At 39.6% G+C, this 13,843-nt stretch overlaps 1 protein-coding gene across 1 annotated transcript; it reads right to left on the reverse strand.

Moving 5' to 3' along the window:
• Positions 1–952: 952 nt before the first annotated feature.
• On the reverse strand, positions 953–12,286 carry LOC141006924 (adapter molecule crk-like). The gene is made up of 3 exons (XM_073479226.1): positions 11,782–12,286; positions 9,073–9,671; positions 953–6,146 (listed from the first exon to the last, which is right to left on the reverse strand). The coding sequence occupies exons 1-3, from the start codon at positions 11,999–12,001 to the stop codon at positions 6,012–6,014; spliced, it is 954 nt and encodes a 317-aa protein (XP_073335327.1). The 5' UTR covers positions 12,002–12,286; the 3' UTR covers positions 953–6,011.
• Between the last annotated feature and the right edge of the window lie 1,557 nt (positions 12,287–13,843).

Genomic DNA, 13,843 nt, shown 5'->3' on the forward strand with positions numbered 1-13,843 from the left:
ATGTGCATAGATGTGCAATTAAGGTAAAATGTAATGTGTCATATCATTTTGAGGGACCAAAAATATTCACAAAACACAAAATAAAAAACACAGAATAAACTGTCAAGTGAAGCACTAAAATCTTAAATTTCGATGAGTATATAATTAATAAATGTAGATTACAAGTCTCAAATGTCTTGCAAGATTAGTTATAGTAACTAACACATTGTTAACATACGTAGTACTAGTGACTGTGGTGCAATAAAGCGTAGCAACGTTATAGAGGTGTAGAGTATACAATACAATGGGAATGCAGAAGAATTCAACCACAAGGGACATACAGTACCTTCATTTAACCCGAGAACACAAATAACTGGTACTCAGTGGGTTTATTTATTTTTCTTTTCTGGACTTATTACACCACAAATCTGTTCTGAGGGTTGGTGAGACAAAATGTTCTGTATTAGATGTGAACAGGCAGAAAATCTTGACTTAAAAAGCTGGTGTCACTTAAAGTAATGTAAGAATAAGCCACCTGTGAAATTCATACTCCAAGCAAATAGGGGGCAGCATATAACCAGAGTAACCGCTAACTGCTGCTAACTGTAGCTGCCATCAGCTAGTTAGGTCAGTTGGCCGTGCAGCTAGCATTCCTATTCGTTCCGTCTGCCTGAGCTTTACTATCGGACTATCGCCTCTTGATGTACAAAGTGGTATCACAAGACAAGATGGGCCACGGCTAGCTGGTTAGCATGCTAACTTAAGAAGATGTCTTTAACACAACCTCAACATTGTTGTTTCTCCTCATTCTGAACATTTTAAACTGAAGTTCTTACATATTGCACCTTTAAGATCACATGTAGGAGTTGAGTGAAAAGCTGGATCAGACAATTCAACATCAACAACAAACACTGACTTTAATTAAATGGAATAACTTCACACCATATGGAGACAGTAATGTAAAACCCAAACAGACAATCTGGTACATATTTTATTGACTAGGTATATGTACACATTACATGCTATGGAAAATAAAAAAAAGGAATTTTTAACTTCAAATAATATATTTTTATAAGACTTTGACATATTGTACTCTTTAAAAAAAATCCTATTTCACTCGTTCCGGTCTTTTTCAAAGTCAAAGCAAAAATATATGATCACTGTGAAAAAACAAAAGGAAGTTAAAAATGATTTGGCATGAAGAGACTCAATGCGTTTTCTCTCGAGCTGTAGAGGAGATAAGGTGCACATTGTAGGATCAACAATGGTATCTGAAAACACAACATTTTAAAAGTATTCATTGGTCTTTAACTTCCTGCAGTGGGACAGCTGAGTTCAAATAATGTCATGGAATTATGAAATTATCCCTCAAAGGCAAAGGCAAGACAATTAGTGGGAGTTATGGGAGCAATACCCAATGAACTCTTTGCATAAAGGCATTACAACAAATATAAAAATAGGATTAAAAAACTTTATAAATTAAGTGGTACCACTACAGAAAGGACAGACCAGTCAGTTATTGTTAATTGGTCACCTATACCCTCATAATAAACAATGCAGTTACAATTAGCTGACTTTTATGAGAACATTTACCACTAAATGTACTTTCTGGGCTCAAATATTTCATTTTAACAAAGAAACATAAAATATGGGGGCTTCGAACTATTGCATGTGTTTATTAACATATACAGGGCTGTATATGACCCACGAGTGTGGCTCAAAATTCCCAATAAACATATTAAAGTAATAAAAATATGGCATTAATGTGGCATACAAAAAATAATTTCCTTAATTTGAGTATCAATAACAAAAAAATGGAGGGACATTTTTTTTTTACAATTTTATAAAAACATTGTGAACTCAAGACTACATTTCAGGATATCAGTCAGAGGCCAGATGAATAAAAACTTAGTGTAGGTTAGAGACAAACTTTGTGTATTCATATTAATGCAGAAATATGCATTTGCACTCTCTTCCATCTGGTTTATAAATCAAATTGTACACAGATTTCCACTCTTTCAGTCAGCTTTAAGAGGACACAAATTCACCCGTGACTGTTTGCAAATCGACACCTCTGTTGGCTCCAATTGTCTGAACACATTGTATTGAAAAGAACAGCAAAACAGCACAATTTCACCAGATATCAGTTGCATTTGTCCTCCAACAACATACAGCTGGGATAACTTTAAGCACATGGAGGACACTGAAGGAATTCAAACTAATAAATGTGCCCATGAATGCATCTATAATATAGATTAAAAAGAGGTGTTTAGGCCTTCATAGGAAACCATGCCGATGCTATTTCGATGTATGTGTGAGATTTACAACTTCTCATCATACAGTCTTTATAGTAAATATAAAAAAACACTGTGGGAAGTGAGGTCTGAATATTTGTCCATAGGCATTTTTTTTACACATCTGACCAAAGGGCATGGTTGAGCTTGTTATTATAAGCCACAGGGCTGCCAAGCGGGCGACAGCAGCTCGACTCTGTGGAGAGATTTCCAGCCATTTTTATGGCGACAAAACCATGTGTTTTTTTAAGTTGACCTGTGGCCCATTTCCAGCTGCTGGCTACCGTAGGCCAAAACCATGATGTTTTCTTAACCATATCCAAGTGGTTTTTGTGCCTAAACCTAAGCAGACCACAAGCACAGCGCTGTGACGAGAGAGAACTAGGAAACTGAACCCAAAGAAACGTAAAGAAACGTTCACTTTAAACTTATCTGTAGTTTTGCAGAAATATACCTAGCTAACATTTATTCTGGCAATTGGGCTGCATTTAGGTCTTTTTTGGCACCAGCTCCTCATCCGGCATGCTGCTAGCTATTACTCGCATTGCTTTGTCTACAATAAGTCACACAAGAAAGAGCCATGTGAATCAATTTGTCAAATCAGTACATCCATCTGGTTGGCTACAACCCTCTATTGGCCTGTTCCAAACACCGTGGATCTGATACTTAACGAGGTTATGTGAAGTTGGGAAACAGAAGAAAGAGAATATTAAATCCCACTATCCCTATAATTCACCTCGAAAGTAGACTGAGGGCGCCTTCAAGATAGATCATGATCTGAAAATAGTCATATTCCAAATAGTTTGGAAACCATTTGGCTGCGTGTTGTTCATTTTAAAATATCAAAAACAATACTGACTGACTGATCCAGATTTGGGGCCAATAAATACCAATAACACGTCTCATCTTTTTCAATACCAGACATGAGGTAGAGAGGATTTATCCTCCCAGCTGACTGACTTCTATGTGTAGCTGAGGTTGGCCACTCACAATGTTCCTACTGTAGTTTAACATTGGCACCAGACAAGAGGAATCAATTGCATTTATGCATCATTGGAAAGTTTATACACAAAAAGTATAACCCGATCTTAGCTTGATGTAATACACAAGTATAAGACTATGACCACAGGATGATTTGTTGTCATGTTACTTCCATTTGCAAGTCACCTAATTATGTTACACTGAGTAACAATGGGGATAATGTTAAGTAGAAAAGCCTAAAGTGGTGAGGAAAAGGCATTCTGATCCAGGATGTTAGAAAATGCCATTAAGATAAGGAGAGCAAAATTCATAGAATAGAAAAAGACCATTTTATGGTTTACTTTCATAATGACATAATGCTCAGTGGGCCTGTGTGTGTTTGCAAAAGCTTTATGTGTAATAATAACATGTGTATTTAATGAGGAAACAGCAAATGAGAAACAATAAACCTTATGAAGTGACATAATGTCTGTTTTACGACTTGTACATAAAATGCAGTGGTATTAGTGTTTCAGGGCGGATTTTATCTGAAAAGCTTCTCAGAATGACGATGCAATAAAAAGCCTGCTGGAAGACAAAAATAAAATCCGTCAACCTTTCTCCTCTCATCTTCTAAAACTGCCTCAGGGGATCGCTTTTTCCTCCTTGAAAGGATGCTTATTTTGTTCTGTCACACGGCTGCATTCGGAGTCATCCACGTTGGCGCTGAATAGTGTTTCAAAAGAGGAACATAAAATAATAGATGCACAGTCTCCGGTAACAAAAAGTCAAAGAAAATCAAATATAACGAAGGAAGAATGTTTACAGTATTTAGCATGTAAGGTGTGTGTGTATATATATATAGTCAATTCTATCATAATATTTTCCACTTTTAGTACAAAAAAAGAGGACTTGGTTTGTAGTGTGGGATGTAATAAGTTGGTGAAGTCGTCTTGGCGAGGAGGAGCGTCGTCCTTCTCCACCAGACAGGAAAAGTCTTTGCTCGTTTCGCTCCGAGGTTCACAGTCTAGCACTACAAAAACTCACTGATTCATGATTCTGTGAGAGAGTGTTTTGTCTCCTGTGTGCAATCGATTCTTTCTCCCTTCTGTGTATGAATGAAATGTAGTGGGTGGGGATACACAGACACCACAGGAAGGGAAAGAGTAGGTCGACTCTGCTGTGGATGTGTGGTGCAGACTTCAATACTGGGCTGGAGGTGTGTATACTAGGGCTCGACTGATATCGGTTACTGGCGCCTCATACTGCCCATTCTGGATCGAAACTGTCTCAAACTGACAATTGTCCTTCCTTTTCCTTTTTTGCCGTTTATTCAATTCAAAACTAATTAAATTCTTTCAGGGACAGGAGCTTCACTGCCTCGACTGGTTTTTGATCCCGGAAGCCACCCTAACATCTAACACAAGTTCACTTTCACGCCTGTAGTTTGGTTATTTCAGTCTAGACTAAAGAAAAACAATTAAAGATTGTTGCTTCTTGGTGCTGGTCCATTTCCTGTTCAAACTGACTTGTTAAAACAGGTAACAAAAAGCAACATTAAGGGATATGGACTGAGAGTTCGCTCAATGATTGGACAGATTTATTGATTTTGGTCATCCTGCATCATCTGGATGCATCTCTGCACTTCACCCTATTTGGTGGCACAAAGAGCTCATGAAGACATAAATCGTTGTAAGAATTATTTAGTCAAGACTGCACCTGGACCACATGTTAGAAACAATGCTGAATAGGCAGAACCGGGATGAAAAAAAAGGTGTTTTGCAGGGGGATATTTCTTTCTTGGTCTCTACATTTGTTACGTTTTTTAATGAAGAAATGCTAAAATACATTGAAGACTCGAGCACAACACACCTCTGATTTAACTCCTTTTGAAGCAGATCGCCGTGCTTACTTGCTGATGTGCACACGTTACCATGGTTACTGGATTTTCTTGCGGAATAATGCACATCACACACTGCAGGAGACCATCTTGACAGATCCCAGTCAACAGGTGGATTTAGTAGTAAATAAATGTAGGTTAGCGTTTGAATTCATGATAAAATCATAACTACCATCACAAATTCCTGGGGTTGGTCTGCTTTGACAAACAAACAAACAAACAAACCGCATCACAGTTTGCTTGGAAAAGACTGAAATCCTATTTTTCAAGCAGTCTCTTGGAAGAGTTCGATGAACAGCTTTCACATTGACCAAAATCAACCAAGCCAAACATGTGAATGCGCCAGAGTTTGTTTGAACAAAACCGTTTGGGTGTGAAAGCCTCGCAAAAACAGTGTCTCATTTCTACACCTGTTAATGAATGACAAGAAGTAAATAAAGCTGATTCAGAGTTGTTGTCATGCTCGTTCATGAGTCAGGTAGGCTAACTGTTTACCCCTGCTTCATTTTAATAAATATTAAACCGATAAATGCTGCCATCTATCTGAATACAAGAAATATTTCATTTTGTTTTGGAACATTTTCATGAGGCTGTAGTCGAGGAGGAAGCCAACAGTGTGCAATGCTAACTTTAAAGAAGGCTCATGTAGGTGAACCGATATCAGTCTGACCTTAGTGTAAACTTTTCAAAATGACATTAGGTAAGATCACCCAAAAAGTCTTGCATTGGCAGGGTCAAGAGTCCCTGACCGGTTGAGCTCATAGGTTCATATACTGTGTGCTTGTATCAATCTTTTTCTTTCTGAGCATGACAAAATGGCCGAAGGAGAAGGGATGTGCTGGACACTGTCGAGGTGATGATGGGAGTGCGTTTGTTTCTCAGCTCTCGTCTTCAGGATGGTGTTGTTCCAACAGTCGAACGTGGGTGAAGGGAAAGTGGCCTCGCTTGCCTTTGCACTCACCCTCCCACTGGCCGTTCACATTGATCTTGGTCACTTTTACCATGTCTCCCACCTGGCAAATGAGAAAAAAAGAGATATATAAGGAGATACAATACAAACACTTTCTATCTCTTTCTCCCCTCCAAGGTTATTGTAGTTAACTAAAAATGACTGACATCCCAGTCTTGATAAAAATATGCCTCCTCATACTTGTTGTGAGCATGACCTTGAGTCAATTGCCTTCACAGAACATTGTGTTGTATTGTAATAACTAATACAAAAAAAATACAATAAAACTGATTGTTATTGTTATATTGATATTTGAAAAAACCCAAATGAAATTGAACAATTTCAAACAATAAAAAAAAAACTAAAATGAAAAAATCCTCTCTGGAAGCTAACAAAAACTAAATTGAAAAAAAAATTAAAAAATCCAAATTAAAACTACTACAGAATTACGTAATTTTAATAACTCCGCTCTGTATTTACAGGCAGGATCAGGTCATATCAGTCGAATCCATCGATACAAGCTCAATGTCAAAAAAACAGTAGCGACATCTTCATCTTTACAACTGCAGAACAGCAAACAGACATCCTAGTTTGACAGATACACAGGGATTATTTAAATTTCTTTTTGAGGAAGGGAGGCTGGTTTGTTTTGAGTGACACATCCGTCTCAACGACATCATGTTCAGTCAAGACAGGCGTGGTGGTAGCAGTTGCTTGGAGCAGTTGACATTTTTCATTACAATCAAAGAAATCCACAAATGTAAAGGGCACGTCCGCTATTTATAAACCTGACCCCCTTTTTGTTTTTTGGTGTCTACATGACTAATAGGTGCAAAAGTTTTTGGAATCGCCTCAGTAGACCACGTCAGCTGGCAGTTGCAAAATGAACTGCAATGTGGGGCAACAGCTCCCGTCAAAGTAGATCCACTAAATAAAAGTGCTTGTTTTTGCCACGGATCCCTAAGGAGGGAAGCCATTTTGTTAAAAAGTAAAATCATTCTCGCTTAAACAAAAACAGTCGTTTTATCGCTCTGTTCAAAGCCACCAGACTCCATGGACAAAAACAGCGATTTTACCTCACAGAACATGGGAGTGGTTGGTCCACCGCTGGCTTGATTGGTTAGTTGGTTTATGATATTGCCTGACCTTGGTGTTTATATACAAGAATGACAAAGTCTCACAATATTACATACAAACTCAATCAAGGCATTGGTAGTACAGCAACTCCAATGTTTCGTAAGGTAGATGTCGTCACTAGCTATGTCGGGCTCTGACATTCACACTCTTAAACCCACATTCAAACCCCTGGTTGGCCAACTATTTCTCTGTCTCGGAGACCAATATTGGGCACAACACCAGAACCATTTGAATTGTCAATGAAATCAGATATACATGTGTTAATTTAGATGTCTGGAGAAAGCTACAGCAGCTTTAGTCCAGATAACAATATTTTATTCACCTTCTAAATCCCACATCAGTCAATTCCTCCCTGCAGTGCCTATTTTATATGTATTGGCAGTCCTTCTGATGCAGTGGTTTTAATTTAAAAGTTTTAATAGTGTTTCCTCTGTTAGAAGCTAAAAACAGATGAGGTAGATGTACAGAAGAAGTAAATTACAGCAAGCAGATGAGCTGCCAGCTGAAAATTACAGACTAATTGCTGTCCTTATCTACAGTGAGAGCATTGTGTACAGCCCTGTGAATCGTGACTTCACACTGTTTCCTACATAGTCTATACTTTGGCAGGCTGTGCAAATATATTGTGACCTATTTTAAACAGCCCAGCAGGGGTTCGTCAACACTTTAATGTCATCTTGTCTGCTTCATCTCACACAGAAGCACACATATACACCATCTTCCACGTTTATTTCAGACAAAATGGTGGCGCCTGGGCTGCAGAGAGAACATCTAGAGCCCCGACAAGTGACAGCTATAGGAATGTGAGTGTTCAGAGATGGTACCAAATCAGCACTTGCCCAAAGGTAGACTGTGAAGATAGATTAAATGTATTTTCATTTTAAGATTATTTAATTGAATCTGCTTTAGTTTTGGAATCTACTCTTCAGCAGCTCTCCAAGTGTTTTATACAAACCCACTGTACGTATCAATGATGGGAACAAGTTGGGAGAAGGAGGCTTTGGGAGAAAAGCCGCTACAGCTACCACCAATATAACCAAGTATTCCCATGGTGTGTGCTGCAACTAAGGAGTATTTTTATTATCAATCTTATTATTTCACAATCACGCGTGTAGTCTATAAAATGTTTTTTTAAAAAGTGAAAAAAGCTCATCTCAATATCCCAGAGCCCAAGTTGACATCTTCAACTTGCTTTTTTTCTGCAACCAACAATCAAAAAACCAAAAGACTCTTCATTTACAATAAAAAAAATGACAAAGAAAAGCAGCAAATCCTCACATTTCAGAAGCTGGAACAAGCAAATGGTTGAGATTTTTGCTTAAGAAAGACTAAAATGATTAAAAGATTATCAAAATCAACTCAAATTTTGCAGCTCTAAATCCATGGTCATCAGGCTAGGCTCATTAACCCTATGCAGTATGGATGTCAAACTGTCTTCATTACCCCTCCAACATTATCTGCATTTTTTTAGTAATTTGAGCATCTATCTGTTCCAAGTAAACATCTCAAAACAACAAACCTTGTTTCACTGGGCTTCGCTGGTAATGAATGTACAATGTAACACTCACATTAATCCAACAGGCCACAGTGTGTACATAAAGAGAGGCCACTGTAAAGGATCTGTGTCCATCTTTTCTATAGAGCCATCTCCACTCTGAGTGTCTTCATGTGCACTGTCAGCTTGCATTTGTAAAGATACTTTGTGTGCATGCTCACATGCATGAGTAAGCCATTAACAATGAGGACAATCTAGACTGCCTCAGCTGAGACCAAAAAAAGAAAACAGAGAAAAGAGGTTAACACTGAATGGAAGGACAGCCTTGGAGAAAATGAATGGTGGGTGGGATTGATACCTCCAGAGCGAGCGCAGTCTTGTCGTAGGCGTTGGGCACCCTCTTCTGAATGGCTCGGGCATAGACGGGCCCATTCTGTAGGTTAGGGAGCTGAGCGTTGACCACAGGCTGAGCGTACTGGCCCGGGTCCCCCAGAGGGTTGGCCTGAGGGGCCCCTGTTCCGTCAGTGCTGCCTGCTACCCCTCCAACAAGCCCCCCCTGTCCTGTCCCCGCAGCAGGGGGACCCAGGCTGGCACCAGTGGGCGAGGCGGGCCGGTACTTCTCCACGTAGGGCACGGGGATCATCCCGGCTCGGCCCTCCTGGTTAGCAGCATTCCACCACTGCTCCTCCGGCTTCTCGAGCACGCGCAGGATGTCGCCCTTGCGGAAGGGGAGGTCCTCCTCATCGTTGCCGGGGAAGTCAAACAGCGCCCGCACAAACTCTGCCTCATCGGACTGCTGCGGGACGCCAACAGAGGAGCTGAATCCTGTGTGCTTGGCCTTGCTTATGGGTTCTATGAGTGTGGTGGTGTCCAGGTAGTGGATCTTATAAAACTCTAGCAGGGCTGGCAGCGCCTCAAACTCCTGATCCCCAATCCGAAACCGAGGAGGAGCCACACCTGGCAGACGAAAGGTGACTTTGTTAGTTTGTTGATAGTAAAACATCACAGAAACAATCAAATAAAAAAAAACATAAATACCAACGTCTTTGGACTGATCAACGAGCACCACAATCACAACTTTGTATTCACACAGCACACAAGAAGATTAACTTCTCACTGAAAAGTCCAACCACAGAGTGCTGTGTTTGGGGAGACTATCAGGGGATGATGAGGCTCCAGTGTCACTGACTTGTATATCATTGTACAGTCAATGTTTTGCAAAATCAAGAAACTACCTGCAACCACAAAAACCTGAATGCTGGTTTGGGATAACTCAGTGATTTAAATCACAGACAACTCAATGCGATTCTGATCGTTCATGCAAAAATCCTATAAATCCAATGTTGTCGTAAAGCAAATCTGCTTGTTGATTTGCAACAGTGTCAACAATGACTTAGCACAACCAGAGATATTTAAAGGATAGTGAAGTCGGTAACATCGACATAGCAGACAAACTACAGCCTGACAAATTTTTATCATAATCAGTGTTTTCCCTCTTTTTAACAAAACTTAGATGTCATATTTACAGGAGAGGGGTTAGGGGTCCTTTCCAGGAAAATTTTACATGTTTCACAGTAAAAAAAAAGCAATTTCACATCATTTTAGATGGTTATAATGACCATATTTGTGACAAACAGTTGGAAAAAGGTTGGAAAAGCCAGAGCAGATAATAAATAATAAACCCTTAATGATAAAGCTTGCTAAAGAAGTCCACTAAGGACCAACTGCAACCATTAGATGTGTCATTCTGTTTCCATTCATTTGGCTTAGGTGGTGCCCAAATCAGCTGAGGCGCTGCTGAGGGAAACCCTTGATAATACCACCCAATCTAGAGTGGCTTTAGCACACATCATTTTGTGTAAACACTGGACAGGTTTTAGGAAACATACTAAATAAGTCAGATTTCATCACACTTATTGGTTCAGTTTAAACTTTGGCTCCATATTTCAATCTGGTTCAAATAACAGCCCAAAACACTGGGAACTGTTCCTACACTTTTATCATTTACTTGCTTGTGATTTTTAAAAGAAATGTGCCCACAATTACTTGAATATTTGTCATATTTTCTCTGACAGACTGGGACGATGTAGTTACCACAATGGCCCATCAATTGATGACTTACTGAAGGGAAACACAAATTAAAAAATGACCCAGAAAGGACAACGAGCCACAAGCACAGCAGCAGACCTGTGAGCAGGACTATGTATGAGCAACAGGGCAGGATCACAGACATTCCTGAAACGCCAATCCGACCAGTCATCCTCCAGTTGTGACAGCCCAGCCTGCCCAGTTCATTCAATCCCTGCAGCAGCAGCAGCCCAGCCCACCTCACTACCGTCCTGCTGCCTACACAAGGACAAAACACCGCCTCAGCCCCTCAGTCAGGAGAGATTCATAAATGACCCACAGTCTGGTGGTTGAATAAATCAAGCCTAATATGTTGTTGATAGCTAGCTAGCTAGCTAGCTAAGCACCGAACTCCATTTAAAAAGTAGCCCACTTAACTTTACGATGCTCATACAAAAAAAGCACACAATTTGTACATTAGCGTTACGATTTCATTTAAATTGCCACGTTCAACTGATACATTTCATACATGGGGATTAGCCGCAATAAAGCGAGTGACATATAATTTCAGTCAAAAGTGTTAAAACTTAACACAGACTCCTCTTCTCTACCTACAGACGCTAGCGTTAGCAGCTGAGCTAGCTAACGCTAACGGGTCCAAAATACTGGGCGGTAGCAAGCAGTGTGAAAGTTTTCAATTTCGTACAAAATTGCGAACATTTTTAGATTGTATACACGCCGATGTCGAGAGTACCACCCGAAAACACGTGAAATACTTAAACTGCTGCGATAAAGGGCAGGTATGTTTTAAGTTTTACCTACATCAGGTTAAATTGGGCAATTCTTGACGGGCGTTTGGCGCGGCTAAGGCGAAGGAGTTGGGACTAAATCACAGCAAACCACAGTTAAAATGAAAATAAGCCTTGAAACGTTGGTATCGGGTGAACATGTATAGCAAGGCAGGTCAAGTACCTTGCTAGGTGAAACAACTGAACATTACCTGAGCCAGATTGCCGGTTGTTACTGATGCTGTTGATTATATAATGGGACACTTTGGAGTTCTCTGAGACGGACAGCACGTAGTCTCCAGGGCTGGTGATTGAGTCCCTCACCAGGAAAACGCCATGTCTCTGTCCCTGGAGGAGAGAAACCGCGTCCTGGCGGCTTAGCCGTCCCCAGTACCAGCTAGCACGGTCTTCGGCATCAAAATTACCAGCCATGGTTGTGAAATCCTGTCCGAGGCTTGAGGCCTTTCCCCGCCGCCTCTCCCTATCCGCAACTCATACAAAAACTTTGGTAGACTAACGCTGCCTCTGAAAATACGGTATAATACCGCAGTTTTAAGCGACTAACACAAATAATGTCACGGCGTTTAAGCTGACGGGACTCCTGTTGTCTCACGAAACCCAACAGTCAACAGCTTAAGCGTTAAAATGACACAAATATTTAAATAATCAAAACTAATGTGCAACAAGAAACTCCGGGACTGAAATGGCGGATCTGGGGAAAAGTTGACCTCATCTACCGGAAGGGATGCCTGGTCAATGGGAAGCGTTGCGTTCACGCCCCTTAAAAAATGTGTAGATACGAGGTAACGACTCCTCTACCTCCCTTAAACTGCAGCATTACACAAAGTGCCTTCCATTGTTTATTTAGTATAAGTATTTAGTAGTATTCACACTTTTATTTACCTGTAGAAAATCTTTCATTTCTGAGGAATTACTTAGAACAATGCGGTAGCAAAAGGCAACAACGTGAGTTTCTCTCATTTATTTACTAAGCCGTAAACGCACCATAATTAAACTTTTCTGCAGACTTTGGCTCTTAACCAGATTTTAAACTGCTAACAAACACGCATTTATTAAGTATAAGGCAAAGGTTTTATTTGGCAATTATAATTAAACTTTTAATTATCAATTTGTTATCTCAAATTGTCAAATGAATATAAAATTCCAGGGTGATAGTACAAATGTCTGCTCCTGAAAGTCCCTCCTAAAATGCATTGTAGGTCAATGTCCTTTTGCACTGGGCTACATTTGGGCTACCAGTAGATGGCAATGTACACTCCATTTAATGAACCTATTTCTGGCACATTTTGCATGAAAATCCTAATTTTTCTAAAAGTGTGAAGAAAAAAGCTACATAAAAGAAATCCATCCACCAAACCTAGATTTTCATAATTTGTTCCCAAACTGCGTCATCAGTGAGGATCCTCTGAATAACTGTGAGAACTTAGCTGTTCGGTTATGGGTTGACTCATGGATGATAAATGGCCTGGTTTCCCACGCCACCCCCCTTTGTCTTCATTAGAATCACATCATTGCATAAACATGTCGCCACCTCTTATTTTGCAATACTCACTCGATGAGAGAGAAGTTTCCAGCAGAGTGAGAATTAGGCTACATGTTTGTTTGGGGAGTAACTGTAGATGATGTAAAACATGAAAGTTCACTTTGCTTTGTCCAACGAGCAGTCCAGACCTCAACATTATTAAAAAAAATTCAAATAATTCAAAGGAAAGGAAAAAAATTAAATGAAAAATGATTATAAATCAACAATTAAATAATTCCCTGTCAATAAACTATTTGATGAATCATTTCAGATGTACTGGTACTTACTGTTGGTAGCTTAATTTATAACAAAACATAGTTTATAAGATCTTCATATGTCAAGTCACATCTTACTCACTAGTCACTAATAACTTAAGCTGTCAAAAAGTACAGCACTTCAGTAAAGGTAACCCCTAAACCAAACTTAGAGTTACATTTCACATTTGATACAAAAAAATCTTAACTAAATCTTAACTAAAGGTCCAATTTCTGTGCCCTTATACTGATTCACATGTGATTTTTGTGATTAAAATCAAATTGTTTAAAAGTGTAAGTCATATATAGCCTGCAGTCTAGACGACCGTCATATCAACTAGCACCAGTCTGACTGACTGACCTCAATGTGTCTCCTGGTAATCGCATGTTGTGCCACTGAAAGACTGACACTCCTGCATGCACACAATTAGTTGGATTATTCACAGAATTACACTAACACTTCACCTCATGACCATA

The sequence above is a fragment of the Pagrus major genome, chromosome 13 (genome assembly GCF_040436345.1).
Source record: "Pagrus major chromosome 13, Pma_NU_1.0".
Classification (NCBI taxonomy): domain Eukaryota; kingdom Metazoa; phylum Chordata; class Actinopteri; order Spariformes; family Sparidae; genus Pagrus; species Pagrus major.

Coding starts and splice junctions, on each gene's coding strand:
- LOC141006924 (XM_073479226.1), bottom strand. CDS start 12,001: ATGGCTGGTAATTTTGATGCCGAAGACCGTGCTAGCTGGTACTGGGGA. Junction 9,672..11,781: donor CAACCGGCAATCTGGCTCAG/GTAATGTTCAGT, acceptor TTCGTCTGCCAG/GTGTGGCTCCTCCTCGGTTT. Junction 6,147..9,072: donor AGACTGCGCTCGCTCTGGAG/GTATCAATCCCA, acceptor CTCATTTGCCAG/GTGGGAGACATGGTAAAAGT.